Source organism: Gopherus evgoodei, chromosome 7 (assembly GCF_007399415.2).
Source record: "Gopherus evgoodei ecotype Sinaloan lineage chromosome 7, rGopEvg1_v1.p, whole genome shotgun sequence".
Taxonomy (NCBI): Eukaryota; Metazoa; Chordata; order Testudines; family Testudinidae; genus Gopherus; species Gopherus evgoodei.
In genome coordinates, this window is record NC_044328.1 from 122,593,230 (window position 1) to 122,614,618 (window position 21,389).

At 41.4% G+C, this 21,389-nt stretch overlaps 1 protein-coding gene across 1 annotated transcript in view; it reads right to left on the reverse strand.

The window, feature by feature from the left end:
- Positions 1–10,085: 10,085 nt before the first annotated feature.
- The window catches only part of TAFA1 (TAFA chemokine like family member 1), a 345,895-nt gene continuing 334,591 nt past the window's right edge, over positions 10,086–21,389 (reverse strand). Inside the window, exons 4-5 of the mRNA XM_030571134.1 lie at positions 16,253–16,377; positions 10,086–10,159 (exon numbers count right to left, since the gene is read on the reverse strand). Coding sequence (XP_030426994.1) covers positions 10,142–10,159; positions 16,253–16,377 — 143 coding nt within the window. The 3' untranslated portion in view covers positions 10,086–10,141. The remainder of the gene's footprint in view (positions 10,160–16,252; positions 16,378–21,389) is intronic.

Sequence of the window (21,389 nt, forward strand, 5' to 3'; positions counted from 1 at the left end):
AGCACAATGCCAAACAATTTTGAATTTAGGATCAAATGGATAAAAAATAACACCCAATTTCCCTCTGTGACATCTACAGTTTGGTTATGGAATGAACAGGGGAGAGCAACACGATGATGGGCGAAAAGGGGTGCGTCATCATCTTTTTTATTTTATTTTGCATCCCATGTACCAGAAGAGGCTATTGCATTAATAGCATTCAGTCAATTTTTTTCAATGCCCTGGGAAAGGGGAGGGCGTAGGGGAGAAAAGAGATGGTTTCCACAAATGTTTAACAATCAGCTCGTTCAGCAAGTGAAGGAGAGAGTGATAAAAGAGAGGCACTTTGACAGCATCCCCAGGCAAAAAGGTGGGGCCGCTAAGTCACAGTCGAACCGTGGCCACCTTTAGAGCTTTTGGCAGTGGGGATGGAACTAGGCTGGTAAATTCAAGTAGCCACCCTGGCTCTAAGCTCCTGGCCTTGCACTGAATGCAGCTTGGATGGACCAGAGAATCTGACCTAGAATTCTAAACCAGCTAGTCAGGAACTGAAAAGAGGAAAGCAGACGGCTGAAAGGAGAATGGCAAGAGATGAAATGGATTTGAATCAAACTCCAAGATTTTAACACCCCCAAGTTGTAATGTAGCCAGGACCTAAATTTCACAGCTGAACAACTTCATCTTTATTGCAGATTGAACCACCAAAAAGCTATTATACTTCAGGGCAGTTTGAATCTGGGTCTAAACTTTGTGCCTTAGGCACTTCTGAAATGGAAATGAGGAGAAAGAAAGGGGCCTGGGCAGAGTGAAAGGGGACTCCCTAGGGCCTCATTTTTTCCAGCCCTCTCTCCTTTCGAGTTTCCATTCTCCCTAAGGCAGTGTCTACATTTTTCTGTGTCTCCCAGGTTTTGACTTGTCCCTCCTGTCAGTTCAGGAGAGAGAGAGAGATAGAAGAGCATTCCAATTAGGATAATAATGGCATGCTTCCTCATTGCTTGTATCTAGTCAGAGTTCAGCGCTGCTTTGAGGCCTTCCGTTCTTAGAAGTCAAGTTGAAAAAAAAATAAAAAAGACGATGCTCTGAGGCTCTTCAAGGCACACGTCCAGGCTGTGGTGCTTTTCAATTTCGCAAGCAGTTGCTACTTAGTTGCACACGTCTTCAAGAGCCGGGAGGCTGAGCTGAATACTGTATTAAATGAAAAAGAAGCTGCTTGATGAACTGAAAAGCACCATGGCTTGATCACGCAACTTAAACAGCTCTGAGGAGATTTTCCTCCACACTCTGAATGTGGAATTACAGTAAGCATGTACGCCTCCCATTGCAAGGCATCCTTTATTTGTACCCCTCTGCTGTGCTGCGAAGTCAAGTCATTATGGTAAAGCTTATATATACAGGGCCAAATTGCGACCCAGTGTATGTGGGTGAAACTCTATGGCCATGGGTGTGGTTGAAACCACTTACACCAGATCCATGTTAGATCCATTTATTATAAATGGCAACAAATGATCGATGCAGTGTCCAAAGTAAACAAACCGCCTGGCTTGAAAATGACATTGTGAATTAAAGAGGTACTCGGTATTAGAGAGAGAGTGGGAGATATCAGAAAACTATGAGTTGAACAGCCCTGGAAGAATATACTTGCCAGTGGCAGAGTCAAGGGACAGGAGATGGAGGAGTTCCTCACGTTTCCATCGCAAGGCCATGCTGCCTTCGCGGTTGAGAATATGATGCAATTTTCCTCCTAATTGCTGTTAGGTGCTAACGTTTTAAGGAGTCTGAAGGTGAGTCATCCATGGACATCCTCAAGGCAGAAATAGGCTACAGTATGAGGCTGGGTGGTTTGACAAAGGGTTGCGTTCAATAAGAACACAGCACATTTTGTCTTCGAAAATGTTTTATGTTATCCCAGAAGTTGATTTTTCAGTTGGGGTGCTTCAGATGGCAGATTCCGAGTGCAAGTTTATGCCATATCTTGATGATACTTGCAGTGGATAAATATTTGCTGCAGAGATTAGACACAGAGTTCCTGATTCTCCTCCCATTTTTTGCTAATTTCAAAGGAGTTGCTCCTCATTTACATCCACATACATAAGTTCCTAATCAGGCCAAGAGACTTGGCACTGGATTTTTAAAGGTATTTAGGTACCTAAAGATATAGATAGGTGCCTAATGGGATTTTGAAAAGCACCTAGATATCTAACTCCCAAGAAATCAAAGGGACATAGGCACCTAAGTGCTTTTGAAAATTCCACTAGACATCTATCTGCTTCTTTAGATACCTAAATATCTTTAACAAATCTGACCCTTGTGCTTTGCAGAGAAAAATTTAGCTACAAATCCAACATAAGTGAAACTAGGAAAACATCAGTATCACTTAGGGCTTGTCTACACTTGCCAGAGGATCAACACTGCAGCAATCGATGCATCGGCAGTCGATTTAGTGGGTCTAGTGAAGACCTACAAAATTGACCACTGATCGCTTTCCTGTTGACTCCTGTACTCCACTGGATCGAAACGAGTAAAGGGAGTTGACGGGATAGTGTCTCCATTTGACATTGCGTAGTATGGACCCCCCGGTAAGTAGATCTAAGCTATGTCGACTTGAGTTAAGCTATTAATGTAACTCAAACTGTGTAGCTTAGATCGACTTTCATGCACATGGCAGACATGGTCTATGTACTTGGGTTCTCAATTAAGAGCAGCGCTGGCATGTTGTAAGGTGTTGATCGTCTAAATTCTACCCTCTTCTCTCTGTTTCAAATCCAGAAAATCAAGTCAAATCTAATTGAGAAAAATCACATTTTCTTTTTCTTTATACTGGTGTAAATCAGGCATAACTCTATGGCAGTCAATGGTCTCAATTCTTGGGTCTAGGCAAGCTGCACTAGGTACACAAAGAAGGAGGTTTGGAGAAGCAGAAGTGGGAGCCACCACCCTTACAACATCCTTAACAAGGACTAACCAGTGGCCAGTTTGGGTCTTTGGTACAAGTTAGAGCAGTTTCAAATCAGCTGTGATTTGGGCCCAGTGGCAATGGCTACCAAGGGACATTGCCTCAGCCAGGGATTGCTGGAATGAACTAATACCTCTGCCATGCCCCTCCACCCTTTGTTTCTGCTTGGGTGGTCATGCCATTATATACTTGATGGGGGAAGGACTGGGAGGTAATGGCATGGCGCCTGCAGTGAGGCCCAGTAGAGTGCAAAAGTGAAAAAGGTAGAACACATACATCATTGCTGTTAGGTGGATGACTTACCCAATCAGATCTTTGCAGCAAGTTGCTTTCTTTTAGTCTGTGGGTCAGCGGTGGTGGTAAAAGACTAATAGAGATGGATAAAAATAATTAAGTGGCATGAAACAGGGCATGAGATAAAATGAGAACAAAAGGAAAGAGGAAATGAAGAGGCAAGAGAGAGGAGGAAATTGCTGATTCCCCATAGCAATATTCTAGGCTGTGGTAGTTTTGGTCCTGTCCTAGGTAGGCCTTAAAGCCCTTATCTTTAACTCACTTCTGAAAGCAGCAATAGTCATCTTAAAAACTGGCAGATCAAACAGTTTATGAGTTAAGGACAACAAAACATTGTACGGCGATAGCAAACAATAAGCGAAAAGGGGCCTATCATTGACTGAGTTGATCACAGGGATGTGAATTGTGGGAAACAGATCATAACCTAATGCTTAACTACATATATTGATTTTGGCTTTGTCAAATTCAGGAGCGTGTGTATTCGAAATAGCATATACATTCTAAAATTCTGACAAATAACATCTGCTGGAAGAGGAACTCATTGTAAATAGGCACAATGTTTGAGAAAGATCACTTTGTACATTTGCCATCTGCAGTCAAAGAAATAGATTTACTCCCAAAGTTGCAATAAGAAGTCCTAAAAAATGGACTTGGCGAATGGCCACAGGTGTATGTTTGTTCAAAATAATGGAATTTTTCTGTAGTTATCAATTGTCACCAGTTGTTATTGCTTTTTGCTAAGCTCCTAATATCATTAGTTAGTGGTTCTGGACAATCTGTGATGTGGGAGCTCAATTTTTCTCTGCTCATCTTATGCTTACTTTCTACAAGAAAACCTTCTCCAAATGGTCAGCTCTCTCTATAACAAATTGACCCCCAGTAGAGCACTCTGCCACATTTCATTAATTAATGATTACTTTCCCCTGCATCTTACAGCTAATGGGCCTGATTTGGCTCTTCATTACATTAATGAAAATCAGCACAGTCAATGGAAAATCAGTTGTCAATGGAATTACACCGATGTAAACAAATAGATGGCACTGGGATAGGACTTGAGAGTCTTGGGTTCCATTTCTGACTTTGCCATAGACTCTCTCTGTGGCCTTGGCGCTCTCTGTGCCTGGAGTTCACCATCGGTGAAACAGGATAATAATACTTCTGTACCTCACAGGGGTGGTGTTAATATAAATTAATTAATATCTGTGGGATGTTCCAATATCAAGGTGATAAGCGCCATAGGGGAGTGTCTATACATATATGAGAGTCAAATCAGGCCTACAATCTGGATTCTAAGTGACCACAGGTAGGTGGACTTCTGACCACACAGCTAAAGACTTAAATCAACTTTCCTGCGCAACTGTAGTGTTTGGTCTATTTGAAAATTATTCCTGCACACAATTCTAATTTGATCTCTGATGCATCTGATAAAGATACGTAGAATACCAAATAAAGGAGCAAAACACATTTCTCTCAGGCCAGCTCTAAACCCTGCTTGATGGAATGTGACTGAGGCACTGATAAAATAAAAACTTGTATTGTGACATCGTGTTCATTCTATCAGTTTAAGAAAACAATCTGTCAGCTTTATGTTATGATTAATATACTTTCCAGTGCAAACCATGGTTATACCCACCATAACGTATATATCAATTATAATTATATGTTGACAAAACAGTATACCAGAAAATTACTATTTTGCTCTGAGAAAGTTATCATATGAAATGTAACATATGTCCAGTTACGACAGTTAGAAACATTGCTAATAATTTTATAATAGGAAAAGATCTAAGCAATAAGCTTCTGAATATACCTGTAAAGTCCATTAATGGCCATTCAATATTTTCTGATAACACAAAGCAGCAATCACAGTAAATATTTTTACTCTGAACATTTTTACATAGGCATCACCCTATGTAAGACAGGATTTGCATCTCCTACTATCACATTTATAATTTGAGGTCATAATGTTGGCCCCTGATTTCCTCCCCCCACCTCCTGTATTCCAAGTGTATCGACATACAGTATATAGCATTCTGAACGCAATATTAAAATCATACCACACTGAGCTCTTTATTACCAGAGATTTTGGATAAAAAGTACATCATTTGAATTATCTGAATCAATAGGCAGATGGTTGCAACCATATTTTAAATGTTTTTCCAACTTGTACACGTTAGATTTCAACAACAGCTTCATGTTTCACATATCTGAAGAAGAAACGCTGACATAAGTCAAAATTTATCTCCAGTACATTTACAAATATTTCATTTCCCTCCCACTGGCATCACTGTGTTGGGATCTATGCCAGAAAGCAGGAGCTTTAGCTTCCTCTTAGGATGATGTCAATACTCCTTTATGGATGTGCAAAGAACAGCATGATTCATGCCCTCTCATGAGGATCCAGAGAACCATGCCCTCAAAAAAAAAAAAAGATATTCCATCAGCAGAGGAAGAAAGGAACTCCAAGACTTTTCCGATATACAAGGCTTTGTCCTGTATATCACTGAAATATGCAATCATTGTGCCACTAGACTGGTAGGAATTTTTTGTTTGGAAGGGTACATTGAAAAAATGAAGGTTGCCTGCATCCTAACTTGACTTTGCATTTTATTAGTCATTATTTTGGGTCTAACCCATTATGGTTGTTATGTTTATGGTCATGGTCTCATTTTTTCCCTAATCGTTTGAACTGAAACAGAAATTTCTCAATACTGCATGTGAGTTTGCAGTAACTTCAAAGAATTGCAGATGTTTACTGAATTTGGTGGGGTGATATTTAATGCTGCCGACTGGCAAAGACAAAATCATGAGCATGCCCAAGAAACTTTGTTTCTTATAAACAATATTCCCTTCTTTATAATTTTAGCAGGTTTTGTATTTTCATCCTTCAGTAAGCAAAATTTTGCTGCCAGAGGCAGAATAGCCACTGGGCCAACAGAGCCTGTGCCCAGGGCCCCCGGTCACTTGGGGGGCCCTGGAAAAATGGGTACCCTTATGCCCTGACCCACTCCTGCCAGGGAGCAGAATCTGGGTGCGGGAGCTTGCCCCACTCTGCCCCCATGCTCCAACCCTGCTCCCTAGCAGGAGCGCCAGAGGAGGAGGGAGCGGAAGGGGAGGGCGACTGGAGGTGGAAGAGGTGGGGGGGGCCCCACTTGCTCTGGCCCAGGGCCCCACAAAGCAGCAATCCACCTCTGACCCAAGCATTACAGTTACCTTTACATGATCAATCAGAGGTCAGGTTACGTGAGACAAAAGATGGCAAGTATTTCTCACTTGGACTTTGAGTTTGGGAGACAAGCTAAAGGGGTCAGATTCTAATCTGAGTTACATCTGCGAAAAAGATGTCTTGTGGTTAAGGCACTACTCTGAGACTAAGGAGATCTGAGTTCAATTCCTGTCTCTCCAACTGATGTGTGAACTTGGGCAGACACTTAATCGCTCTGTGCCTCCATTTGTCACGTGCAAAATAGGGCTTTCTCTGTCTCCCACACTTGGTCTACCTCTTCTACTTGGTCTGGAAGCTCTATGAGAGCAGGGACTGTATCTTATCATGTGGGTGTACTCACAGTGCCTAGCATAAAGATCTCAGCTGGGGGCTTCAAGGTGCTACTATAATACAAATAAATAGTAATGATGATTTACTTCAGTGGTGTTGCTCTTCACTTACACTATTGTAACTGAGACCAGAATTGGGTCCACTCATTCAGCTCATGGCAGCACTCTTACCAGTTGATTTCCTGAGGTCTATACCCAGGGACCACTACCCAGCCTGAAGGTGCAAATGGGAGGTGGGTCTCTCTGCAAAGAGAATGGGAGAAGGGGGGAAGAAATTCCCAACCATGGCCTGGAGCATCCACAGAGCCACTCCACTAGGCTACTTTATTTATTGACTGATCTAGACCTCTGCAGCCCCGACAGGCAGAGGACCAGGAGATTACTGGACCTGCCCAGGCTCCCTGACCACTGGGCACTGCCACATGAGAACTCCCAGCACAGCTGGTCTATGTGCTGTGCAGTGGGAGCACATCTGGTGCAAGACACTCATGCCGCTGTCTAGACTCTCCCACACATAGCTAAGTCACATCTGTTCCACTCCCCGGGGGAATTTCCAGGGACATGGAAGTAGGGAGTGGATGTCCTCCTAAGGGCCAAATCCAGATGTCTTTGCTTGGGGTTTACCCGTGGGCTCATCTACATGGGGACACTCAGGAAAGTTAGTCTGAATTAATGGAGTGTGTGAATTAAAAGTGGATGAATTAAACTGCATTAACCCCCTTTATGGATACTCTCATTCAGAATTAAAGTGGCGTTAATACAGTTTACTTTAATTCATGCATCTGAGGAAGTGGGTATTCACCCACGAAAGCTCATGCTCCAAAACGTCTGTTAGTCTATAAGGTACCACAGGATTCTTTGCTGCTTTTACAGATCCAGACTAACACGGCTACCCCTCTGATACTTTAATTCAGTTTCAAAGTGAATTAAATTAGATCAGACTAAGGCCACATTAATTCTGAATGAGAGTGTCCACACAGGGGTTTAATTCAATTTAATCAATCCACTTTTAATTCACCCTGTTAGTTAATTTGTCCCTTGTGTAGACAAGACTTCAGTTCTTATGATGACAAGTTCTCTTTGATTTCAATGAGAGTTTGACTGAGCTATTGACAAGAGTGATGGAGAAAGGTATTTGTTGGACAAAAAGTAAAATGGGTGGGGAGTGAGAGTGGGAGTGGGGAGTGGAGGAAGACTGTTGAAAGAAACCAGCATTAAGTTTTATGGCCTGATTCTGATCTCAAAATATACCTGAGAAAATATATGTTCAGACATGTTTTGATCTTACAGAAACTGACCAAATATCTATTCAAAAGGGGAGAGTGTAAACTACTTCTTACGAAGCAATAGATCCATTTTTATTTTGAGGATCAACACTCCAGTTACCAGCGTATAAAGTCCATGTGGAATTTGGTGTGACACTTGACACTGCTGCTTTAACATACACTGTAATTACAAGCAGCAAAGAATCCTGTGACACCATATAGACTAACAGAGGTTTTGGAGCATGAGCTTTTGTAGGTGAATACCTACTTCGTCAGATGCAATACCCGCATCTGACGAAGTAGGTATTCACCTACGAAAGCTCATGCTCCAAAACCTCTGTTAGTCTATAAGGTGCCACAGGATTCTTTGCTGCTTTTACAGATCCAGACTAATACGGCTACCCCTCTGATACTGTAATTACAGTGACAAATTTCCACCTCCTGAAATATCAGGTGCTGAAGTGGTTGCCCTAGAGGAGGAAGAAAGCTGGTGGGATAATTTTGACTGACTTTGGGTCAGCGAGCTCAGCTGTTACTCTGCACTGGATTAAAACTGATTAGTCTGGGTGAAGGCGGTCTTGGGAGAGACAGGTAACTAGGGTGAAAGGAAATTGAAAATATTAAAGAAGAGAAAGTGAGACTGGATAAAATACCTTCTGCACTTCCATACACCTCCTGAATATACAAATACCCAAGGCTAGACTGTGTAGCCTTCATGCATGCTGGCAAGCACTTTTTCGCATGAGTACTCCCACTAAAGGGACTACTCGTGAGTAAATAGTTACAAACATAAATTAGGTTTGCACATTCCGGCCCTGAGGTTCTACCTCTGCCATAATCATTCCAAGAGCTTTCCTACACAGAGAACTGCGCTGCTTTAAATAAAGGCGTTAATCTGAACTGATTTCGTTAAACTGGTACAAACCCCTGCATGGTAACTCCCATTTCGTTTTAAGAGTGTCCTATATCAGCTGAGCTTAACTCAGTTATATTTAAGCTAGATCAAAATGAGCCACTCAAACTGAAATAAGAGGGTCCACATGGGAGAGTTTCATCGGTTTAAGTAAACCAGTTTTATTAAACAGTGCACGTTTGTCTATAGAAAGGACTAAGGAGCAACCCAGACATGCTAGCAAGAATCAAACCTTGTGCAAATCCCAACTCAGCTTAATCAAACATTAAGAAACAAAATCCATTTTTGTATTCTTGAGTAAACAGTGCAAAACTTTGGAGTTAGCAATCACATTTTTACTGGAGTCTGTGCCACCTATATAAAGTCTGAAGACGTTGTTTGTATGTACACCTTTAATAAGAAGGCAGCCCACAGTCTACCAAACTCTGCCAAATAAACTCTTAATACATACTGTATTTTATTTGAGAGTTGTCCTTCTCTTTCTCATTGAATATCTAATAGCTCTAAAAATATTTTCCTGGAAGAGGATAGACTCATCATTGTTAAGTATAAAGTATAGTAATGTAAGTAAAGCCAGCATGCTAGTATTGCACAAGGGGGAAAAAGCCTCCAGAACACAAGAAAATGGAATAATGTATTCTCTCCAGTACTCTGTTGAAAGAAAAAGGAAGCTCTTGACACAGCATCTTCATGATTCTTCTAGCTCCAGGTGTCCTGGTGCTGCAGCATGTTTGCTCTCCCTTTTGACTGCTCTGAAACTGGTAGGTGTCTTCCAGATCATTAAAAAAAAGGATTACAGCAGCTGCAGCAAAGTGTGGTACTATTTAATTTCTTGAAGAATGAGGCTTTATTTCAAAATATCATATATATTTATATATATACTTTTAAATAGTATAAAGTAAATTGTAGATCCAAACTTATAAGACTGTTGTTCATTCTTCATAATCACGAAAACTTTACCAAAGAACCGTTTTTCTTCATCTTTCTTTTCTGTTGTCAAAAATCTGGGGTGTTATTTCCATAGAATATTTTTATTTCACACAGTAAAGCCACTGTTAGTATCTGGTCAACAGTCAAAGTGCAAATAAGAAATCCATTTGGCTTGTCAATGTTTGAAGATGGTTTAAATTTTTAATATGTTGTCCTCTGTAAATCAGTGGTTCCCTCATCTAGGAGATGCTATTAGGTTCTTGGGTGAATCTGCAATGAAGTGCAAAATAATCAATTATAGACAGTACGTTACAAAAATGAACACAAAAGCTGGATTGATCGTCTGCTGGTGGTGGCACACGACTCTGCCAAATGGGTGTCTGAGTTCACATCTTGAGAGCAGCATTTTGCTTTGTGCTTCAGCTTGGTCTGACAGTGTTCAGGAGGCATCATGGTCAGCTCCTGTAGGGATGTATGGGCAAGAGCATCTTTCAGCTCTCTTGAATGACTAGCTTGTGGAACACCAGTGATTTGCATAGAGAGACAGCTGAGGGGTTGGTTACATTAGATTACAGACACTTGATCTACCTGAACATGCTAAAAACCCTACAAGGAAAACTGGCCATTGTTCAGGTTTCTATGACTCTGAAATAAGAGTGACCTATCAGACGCTGAAATTATTAGCTTTCTTGAGAAGACATGGGTTTTTTTGGTTACATCAGTACAATAGTATAAGTCCTTCTCTAGTCAATTTAAGTCAGTAGCAATACTCACATTGATTTCAGTAGGCTCAGTCCTTAAATTAGAACAATTATTAGCAGAGCAATAGACTGTATGATGGGATGCAGCAGAAATTATCTTAGCAACAGATATTTACTGTTGTGTTCTTTTCACTACTTTGAGGTGACCTCTTATTAGAATGACTGTCACACAAAAAGAAAGGGCTTTAGTCAGTGCTCTAAATAGAAATTTAATCTGAAATATAGGCCAGCATATTAACCTGTTCAGCCTGTTAAAAAAATCCTAAAACCTTCCAGAATATTTTTTTTCCAGGTCCTATTCTCTGCTGTCCTGATTTGCCATTAACAAATGATCTTCTATGCTGGGTTTTCTCTCATACAGACTGAACAAATCCCACTCTCTTTGGTGTACTACTGCAGCTATCAGCTCAAGCAGGGAGGGAGCTGAATATGCTCTGGGATTCAGGTTTCAAGGGACCATAACATCAGCTGTTGTTGTAATACTGGGCAAGTAGCAAACGTCTAGGAAATGTGAGTCGTTTTTTCACCTATACTACTCAGGAGACAATATAAAAATGACCTGATAGCATAATATACTATAAACTGAATGTTATTGATGAGAAACAGCTTGGCCTACTTATTAGAGCAGGGGATATGAAATCAAGAGACCTGGATCCTATTCAACCACTGAATTGCTGTGTGATTTTGGGCAAATCCTTTAAGTTCTGTGCACTGTAGTTTTCCCCATCTGCAAAACGAGGATAAGAAATATACCTATTTTTGTAAAGTGCTTTGAGGGCACTATTATTATTAGTGTAGATTATAGTAAAAATAGGACAATTTGCCGAATCACCTGGATACTGGGTGAAATTCACACCTGGCACAGAGGGCCAGCACAAAGCCCTCTGAATCACCTAAGCTCTGAACAGGAATGACACAATGGAGAGTGAATTGACTGCACTGGGATGCCTGCCGAAAATCTACATGCTGTGCAAGGATCTCTGGCCCTGTACAGATCTGTGTAGAAAGCTACAGCTGAGTCCAGGGAAACGACCACGATCAGAGGGTCAGCAGCTACTACTCCAGTCCGCAGCATAGTAGCCCTGCTCATTGGCACCAACTTGGGAGGGTAGATTTCCACCTCCCAACCCATCCAGCCTCTGCCTACAGAGAGCCCAATCCAGTAGAGCTCTACTGGTTGGAACGGGTTGTGCACTCTGTGAATTGCAGTGTGACCTCACAGCCAGGGGTCTGATACTTTTGTGAAGAAAGAGAAAAATCAAAGCTTTTCAAATCATCTCCAAAACTCATGCTCAGGGCCGTCCTTAGGCATAGGCAACATAAGCAGCTGCGTAGGGCACCTGAAAATTTGGGGCACCACTGGGTCTTAGTGTCCACCCTCTTCTTTTCCTATCCCTGTTCTGACCCTTCCTGCAGGCTCCCTCAGATGGCTGCTCTAGCCTGGTGAGTCTTCCTTGGGAGGGAATCTAGTAGTTAAAAGTGAAAAAACCTCCGGCCTGCCAGACCTATTAGCACAACATTGAAACTGTTAAAAAGACATTCAAGGGGTAATAAAGCCATTTAACAGGCATTTGCCAACCCCAAGGTATATACTGACAGGTTTCAGAGTGGTAGTCCTGTTAATGTGTATCAGCAAAAACAAGGACGAGTCCTTGTGTCACCTCAAAGACTAACAAATTATTTGGGCATAAGCTTTTGTGGACTAGAACCCATTTCATCAGATGTCCACGAAAGCTTATGCCCAAATAAATTTTTATACTGTCAGTTTCTGACTTTACTGACAAAAACAGTTGTGCATTAATGTAATATTTACACAGAACATGTCAGTCTACAGGACCTTAGCTTAAAATTTGCTTTAAAAATATTTCATTAGTGAGCTGGTGAAGGTTATAAAATCACATTTCTAAAAAATGCTTGCATAGAGTTTTAGATGCACAATCATCTTTAGCCTTAAATGTGTGGATCTTCAGACATACAGTTTTTTAAATAAATCCTTCAAAAGACCTCCCTTATCTAAAATACACATTTTAATTACTATAGTTAAAAAAAAAAGTGCTTCCAAGTCTTCCTGTGTCCTTTCTGTCCATCCCTTCACCACCTCTCCCCCCACTGCCCACTGAAGAGAGCCCTTAAAGGGACAACAGTCCTTCCCTTCCAGATAGCTGGACAAAGAGTTTTCCTTTCTTTACTTCTGACTATCCGACGAACTAGTTTTAAAAGAACCCTCCAGCAAAATCAGTACCTTAGTAAGACAAAATCCTTGTTATACCTAAAATCTTTGGAAACATATTTTTTTAAAGTTGGTGAAATTTCATAACCATGTCTCTTGTTATGGAGATCACACAAAGTAAATTACTGTTCCCTTTTTCTAAAAGCAATGAACATTGTTATGAACACACTAAACCTCTCTGATTAATTTAAAAGAATGTCTTTGTTTCAGTGAGTTAAATATGTAGTAATCTGAAACGCTGGCTTAAGATTTGAGTACATTTAAAATATAAATTCAGTTTAGAAATACTGATTAAGAAAATGTAAAACAGAGAAGAGCTGCATCATGTATTCCATTATATGTAATGTTGTATTCAGCAGGACAGCTGACTCACCCTTACTATAAAGTTTTAGCAAATAAATCTCTGACAAACTTCAGGGCATATCAAAAAACGTGTGACTGACATTTTTTATTCCCAAATTTTAGTGCTTTTAATTAGGTACTTTCTTCATGTCCATTCTGCATGAGGGAGAGGGCATGGAAGTCTCTGCGGGGAACTGTGACTCTCCGTCACCATGAGGCAGGCCGGGCATCTCATTATCCTTTGCTGTCAAGTCCCTCCTCCCCCTCCCCCACCAGGCTGTGAGCTTGGGCTGCCATCCGGCATAGGGGCACCAGTTTAATAATACTGCGTAGGGCCCCATAAATCCTAAGGACGGCCCTGCTCATGCTGCTGTTAAAACAAGTGGAAAGCAATAAAAAGTTTGATCTGAGACTCAAATAAATTTAAAAAAAACCCCAGTTTCTGGCCAATGTTTCAGACAGCTGATCTATCAATAGAAAATAAATCAATTTGCAGAAGCTGTGGACAGCTCTCAGTCTCGGCCTTGAACATCTAACATACTCAACCATGTTAAAAGTTAAAGGGCTAGAGAAACAGGAATAATGGGGCAGATCATGGTCCATCAAGTGCAATATCCTTTCTCTGACAGGAACCAGTTGCAGCCAACTTCAGGGAAGGTGCAAGCATTCCTGTAAGTAGAGTGGAATGTATATTTTTCAGTTTGGTGGCAGAACAAAAAAAAAAATCAGAAAAGAATTGTTTCAAGTCAAACTGAAGCTGAATATTTTAGTTCTTTCCTGCTCAATGGAAACTGAAAAAAAATCCATTTTTTCTTTTCATTTTGTTTCTGGGTGGTTTTTTTTACCCCCTCCCCCTTTAAATGTATTTTTGTAATAAATCTAGATCGATTTTGAAAGGAAAGGTAATTTCAAAATGAAAACTTGAAACGTTTCATTTTGAAAATGTCAAAGCAAACCATTTTGACTGTCGTTAATTCTTTATTTCATTTTAATTCACTGAATTTGACCTGAATTCGTGAACGCTTTCATTTGACTGAAAAATGCATTTTTCAGCAAATAAACTGTTCACTGAAAAAAATTCATTCAGCTCTGCTTGGAATGGACAATTGTGGAATAACCTACCATGGGGCAGTCTTCCTATCTATCAGTTAGGTTTAAGTTCAGGTTTATGCCCTGAAGCATGTGGATTTTTATCCCATGTATAATTGTAGAAATATTCATAGTCAGGATACCAGCCCGAGTCCCCCAGAGTTCTTGTGTGTATGGAGAACACCCACAGCAAAGCAGTTTAAGGCTCAGAATGACTTGTGCTAAACTCTTTTCTAATCATCATGGATATATCCAGATATTGGCTGACTGGTGTTGCTTCTTCCTATTTCAGGAGTTGATTGCTTTTATTTATTTATTTTTTTTGCCATTTAAGGATCAAGTAGGTGACTTCAAGCAAAGTTTAACTAATCCAAAAGTATATGCAAGATTTCTGCCTTCAGTATTTAAGAGATAGTTATTAAGCGTTTTGCCACTTTGCCGTCATCAATTCTGTTCTGTAACAATGTTTCAAGGTAACAAAACAAAATGCTGCTAGAAGCTTACCCTACACAAGCTAATTAAAATAACTCCTGTGGGTAAATGACAGAAATATTTTTTCATTTCTGAATACCTGTAGGTTTTTAATTTAAATAAAATACAATAATCCATACTGATTAGATTGGATCACACATCTGAATATTAATGAGCTTCACTGCTAAGTTTCTAACTATTATTACTAGATGTTGACTATTACCTACAGCTTGGTTCACAGGATGCTGTTGGAGCTTAAGAAATTACAAATTCATACAAAAACTAATAAGATTCCTAAATTATATATTTGCAAGGCAGAATGCAAGACTACCGTAGGGTGTTACATTAAAAATCTAGCACAAAAACAATAATAATAATAATAATAATAATAATAATAATGTAAATAACAAAAGTTTTAAATTTCTCCTCACATTACTTGTTAAATATTTGCCCTTTCTGAAATTTGTGATTCATTAGGGAAAGCGTTACTAGGACATGTAATTGTTTTTATGCTATATGGCCTAATCTCTAAGTGCTATTTCAATTTAGAACAGACAAGCAATAAACATTCGGTGCTACCTGGCTCTGCTACCCCACAAAGAGATCCAGCAAGAAACTGAGACTCCTTCCCCATTTTTCTCTTTTTTCTGGCAGAGGGCGAATGATTGACTAAGTCCCTTTTTATGGTGCAGGAACATTTGGATGAAGTAAAAAACATTTCTGCAAATGTTTCCTTTTTCAATGAATAAACTTGTAGGACAACATTTTTTTGCCCTGGTGGATGGTCTCTTCATTCACATGCCTTCCAAGAGTTATCTCCCCAGGGAGCTGCTGGGCTGAGTTCTGTGAGGCCCATGTAGCATAGTTAATGTGAGGAGGGGGAATGTGACATTCAGTGTAGATGTTCTCCTGCTTCCTCATCCAACCAGGGCTCATTTCGACAACAGGGTGACTGGGAGATGACTGAATGGAGGAGGGAAAGCCAGTGTTGCCCAGCTGCACAGCACCACCATGTCTTTTCCCATGTGTTTGTGCCTTTCTGCACGGCGCACTGGGGCAGAATGAGCTTTCATTTTAACTGTCTACTATAGATGAAATAAAAGCTACGGACTCAGAAATTAGCTATTACTAAGAAGTAGTAGACAGCAAAATCTCATACCTATAAACCCCTGGCTTTCATAATTGTGTCTTTAACCACCAAAAATGAGCCTGCTGATAGGCTATTGTATTCCTTAGAGGCAATGACGTTCAGAAAGGTACACAGTGCTGAGATGCCAGTTAGAAAACCCGGCTCAGCCGAGATCTCTGAATCTGTAAACCTTAGACAGATGTAAGGAGAGGGTAAGGGCACTGGCTACTGACAAAGCAGCCAGCTAGCCTTCTATAAAAAAGCAAGATGCAGTTTTGGTGTATGGGTGAACCAGGGCAAGTGACTCCTTTTCAGTAGATACAAATGGAAATGTGACTTACTCTGGTGGTCTTGATTTTATTGCCAGTTGCACACATCCATCCAGAATTATCGGGTAAAGTCTTGCATTCTTCTCCCTCTAGGCAGGGCTCCATTTCACACCACCATTTCCCAATCACTATAGAAGCTAAAAAGAAAAAGATAATGTTTACAACTTCATCCTGATAAATCGTAATGAAAAGTTAGATTGAATGAAACAACAACTCAAACCTCCATTTCCCATTAAAAGCCCTGAAAATTAAATGTAGGTGCAAGGATCTCATCAAGTAGTTACTTATATTGCATGTCATTCTAACATGAGACACTTTTTGTGATAAGGTATTTTTTGGCATAGCCTCATTATATATGTGTCCTGTTCTATTATCACTTTCCAGAACTGTGACCAATAGGGTGACATGAAAAGAATTTACCCTTCGTAGAAGAAATCTAGCACTCCTCTTATTATTTTAGAAATGCAGCTCTTCTAGGCCACGTGTTTTCAATGTATTTAGTAAAGCTGGGCAGGAACTGGATTTTCCGTTCTGCAACGGAACTAAACGAATCATTTCTAAATTCCCCCCTAAATTCAAAACTAACAAAATCAAAAGGGGACATTTTGAAAATGTCAAAAAGGAACAGTTCAACATTAACAAAATGCAAAATGTTTCATTCCTTTTCTCCTTCCCCCGTCCAACAAAAATTTAATCAAAATTCACACAGTTTTCAAAACCTTTTGACATAAACAGAATTTTCCATTGAAAAACTGCATTTTTTTCAGTTGCAAATGCAAATGAACATTTTCTGACAGGATCTAGTGTTTAGCAGTTATCAGCATTTCTATAAAAATGTAGTTCATTAAGCAGAAAATGCCACTGCAGTGGACAAACGTACAGTAACTCTTACGCCATTTCAATAAATATAATCTAGTTGGTATTTTTACCTATAATCCCTCATATCCTGCTAACTTATGCTACCATCAATATTTCCCAGTATTGACCAGACTGTACTGCAAAGATATAGAGAACTGGAACTATCAGAATTGTCTCTGTGCTGTAGCTGTATTAATTTACTTTTGGTTTGCACTGGAACTACCAACTGCTAATGACACAGATCCATGTATCCCATCTTCCTGTTGTATGTCCCAAGCTACCCACAGACTCAGATACAGACCATTGTTCAGCTTCCTCATCTTGACAGCAAGAAACACTAGCCTCTTGTGTCTTATCCATTCCCCCACAGTCCAGAAATAACACTGTATAAACGCAACCATTTCATAGGCTCCTCTACCCACCAAACATATAGTGAATGAAAGGCCCCATGGCTCTGTAACACTCTGAAATGATTCAGAACATCACAACAGAAGGCAAGTGGATAGTGGGCAGCATTATGGGGTCAGAGTATGTTTGTGGAAACAGAACTGTGAATTTCTTGACATTCAAATATTTATTTTAGTAACCTGAACCTTAACTTTGAATAACCAAACACTGATCATTTTAATAACTACACTGTTCTAATCATATAGTTTGACTCTAACTAATGTGTGTGTTTACAACCTTGAGTGTATCTTAATGAAGTTTTTTTTGCCTGGGAATTGGTCTCTGTCTATAACCTTAATTGTATCTTAATGACATTTTTGTCTGGGGATTTTGACAAAGTTTAGCTGACTTTGCAATTTCCAGTTAGTCGTTGCATGAGTTGCTCTATCTTTGGTTTGTTTCCCCTGATGCTTAACTATCAAACCTTCTCATGTGATGTAAGGGTATTTAACCCCATTGGTATCTCCCATGGGATCAGCTTCAATATTTAGGCCCGTATCAGTGCATAGCGTATGTTTAAAGTGTAAGATTATCTTGTGTCCCATGTTCATACCTTGGGGAACACTCAGAGCATATGGATCAAAGTACACCTTGCAGGCTTATATTTCACACATTGATCCCTGTGTTTAGCTGTGTTATAATTGGGGGCTGCAAAATATGTAGTCTTGTTTTGAAACATCTGAAAGCAAGTCTGCTTTGTTTGGGGAGGGTTAGCTCAGTGGTTTGAGCATTGGCCCGCTAAACCCAAGGCTGTGAGTTCAATCCTTGAAGGCCATTTAGGGATCTGGGGCAAAAATCTGTCAGGGATGGTATTTGGTCCTGCTGTGAAGGCAGGGGATGAGACCCAATGACATTTCAAGGTCTCTTCTAGTTCTATGAGATAGGTCTATCTCCATATATAATAATGGAGTACTATAAGGCTACATCTCTATATCTTTAAGTGGGCAAACCACTTAAAAAAAAAATCACAGGCCAAAACCTCAACCCCCATGTCAAAGAGAACCAAACTTAAACCCTTATCAGACACAGAAGTGCTTAGATAACAACTCTTTCCCCTCTAGCTGGGCCCTACCACATCCCCTTCGTTGATGTACCTCTGGAGATCACTGAGCTGGAGAGCTTGGGGCCAAGCCAATCCCGTCTACAGAATGGGGGGCAGGATCAGGCATTTTACAAGAGAGCAGAAGGGAGCTGCAGTAAGGTCAAAGCCCAGGGGGCTGTAGGGAGACTTCAGAGAGTGTGAGAGAGAGGATCCTACAGGGAAGAGCCTAACCTAAGACCACAGGAATTGCTCCAACTAGAAAGGACTGGGCATAGCCTGCTAAGGCAGGAAGAACTGACCAGACCTGGGGCATTTGGGCTGTACCCAGCTTTAGGGAAGACGTTTGCACTTTCAGTTAATAAATCAGACCTTAAGGAGGGCTGTTGTGATTGGACTTGAAGAACCCTCTGTGGAGTTTATTTGGGGATTCAAGAGGGGAAACTGAGGTGGCAGTGCTGCCCTAAGGCCACCGGGGGTGCTGTGAGGCAGCCACTCATCTGCCATCACAATACATTTTGCCTTGTATATTGGACTAGCTGGAGTCGTCTTAATGTATAGAAGATTCCAAGGCTGGAAGAGATGAGTGGCTGTAGGGAGAAGGTTAATGCCAGATTTGACTAGGACATCAGGGAGATGACTGACCTGAGACCTACTCACACCAGGAGATTTGGAGGTTGTTGGAGAATTTTGTTGACTGTAGAAGTTAAGGGAAAAGGAGTCTGAGGCTTAAGGGGTATGTTAGTTGAAGGGGAAAGGGATGTAGGGCCAAGGGAAGGTTAGGGTGGTATCAACAGCATGGGAGAAGTATCTAGTTGGGCTGAAGGGGTGGAGACAGCTGGAACACGCTTAAAACAGTGGACATGAGAGAGAGAGAGAGACTTTGTATTTGTATTCTCCCCCGCACCCTTTGGAGGGGTAGGGACAATCTGGCCCAAGTCTTCTGAAATTCACCAAACACAGTATACTTCAATGTGCTGGTCACGTTGCTCTATCAGACCTGATGTGCATATCCTCCAGGACCCACCTACCCTACTGACATTGCTGCTGATCTTAGCTCCAAGGGGGAAATTGCCTTTCCCCAGCACCATTCCAATTTAGTATTTCGTTACTGGTTTTCCAGTCAAGTGCGAGAAAAAATGAACTACTGCCAGCAGGGCCAGCCTTCCGTGACTTCGCATGCTCCTGACAACCACACACCCCATTCCCTATCCTTGTTAATGCTCCCAGACCTTTCTGAGCCTACTTACTTTGCTGCAGACTAACCAACAGCAAGTATATGTGTGTGTACACACACGCATGTGAATGCCCACAAGTACACTTGGGAAAGAATATCACTATCACCAAGACAAAGAGGTTGGCTGAGGAAGAAAAATGATTTTAAAATGACTGTAACTGATTTAATGAATCAAAGAAAAGTGATGTGACTTTCCCCACAGATCAGCTGATTTCTATACAAAACTGCTAATGACCCCTGCAAACCAAGAGTGCTAGTTACTACAACCCACGATAATGCCATGAAATGATCAACATGTGAATTTGTCTGACTCTTCCTGGGTGATTTTTCTTAAAAATGCCTCCTGGTCAGACTGCCCTTGGAAAGGTAGAGATCAGTATCACCAGCAACCACTGGAGGCACTGGATTCTCTCCTGATGAAACCCTGGGGCCAAGAGCCGCAGGTGCTGGCACATCACAGCTGTTCCTGTCTCCTCACCACCAACTGGGAATCTGATTGGAGAGCTCTGCCTGTAACAGGGGGTATTTCCCATTTGGTTCAGACCTAGTGCCGGGGCAAGGAGCAGACCTTCAGACCTTTCCGGGGAGGGGGTTGTTTGTTCATCTGCCACTCACCAATGGCTCTCACTACACCCCTCTTCTGCATTGTAGCATCTGTCCTCCATCTTCTTTCCCATTGGCACCATCTCCCCTTCCTGGTTACCCACGCCACTGTACAGTTCCCACCAGTTCTGCCTGCTCCTCTTCCCCTCTCCACCCTGATCTCCCCCTGCCAGCTCATATCTAGGTGTCATGCCTGTATCTTCCTCCCCACCTCTAGGGACATTTGTCCCAACCCTGTCCCCGCCTCCATCCCCACCCTCTCTACCTCCCACACCCATCTCCACTCCTTCCCTGCTACCATTCCTAACCTCCTCCTTCCCCCTCCTCTTTCCTTGCTATCTCTGGAATGCACAATCTATCTTTAAAAAGATTACAGCCATCCATGACCTATTCCTATGTTATTCTCTCCAATTTCTGTCTCACACAAAGACCTGGATGCCTTCATCTGACATGGAAGAAAGGCAGGAGACCATGGATTTTGTTTAGTTAGGCTGCAACTTTATTCACTTATTATATCTGGGAGTACACAGCAACCAATTGCACAGTGTGGGGAGGAAGAGATCAGCTCCCTGCTGATCCAGATGTAGGATCCCCAGCCCCTATTTCTCAGTTACCTTAAAGAGATCCAGGAAAAGGAGGGAGGTCGGCTCCCCGCTGATGAGACATATAAGCCCCAACCCCCATAATCATCTTCCATAAGGGCTGATTTCCTTCACATCCTTTCCCACTTATCTGATAAACATATCCCACCCATGCCGAGTACCTGCACTGGACATCTGCCACAAGAAGGCACCAGCAAAATGCCTGACTGCCTCCCCCATGCCCCTGCCAGGTTCTGATCCTGGTAAAGAAGTCCTCCATGTGGCTGCATGGGGTATAAATACTACTCCCACTCTTCCAGTCAGCAGGGAGAGCAATGCAATGAACTTGATCTGGGCCCGCCTGCATCCTGCCCTGCCTGTCCA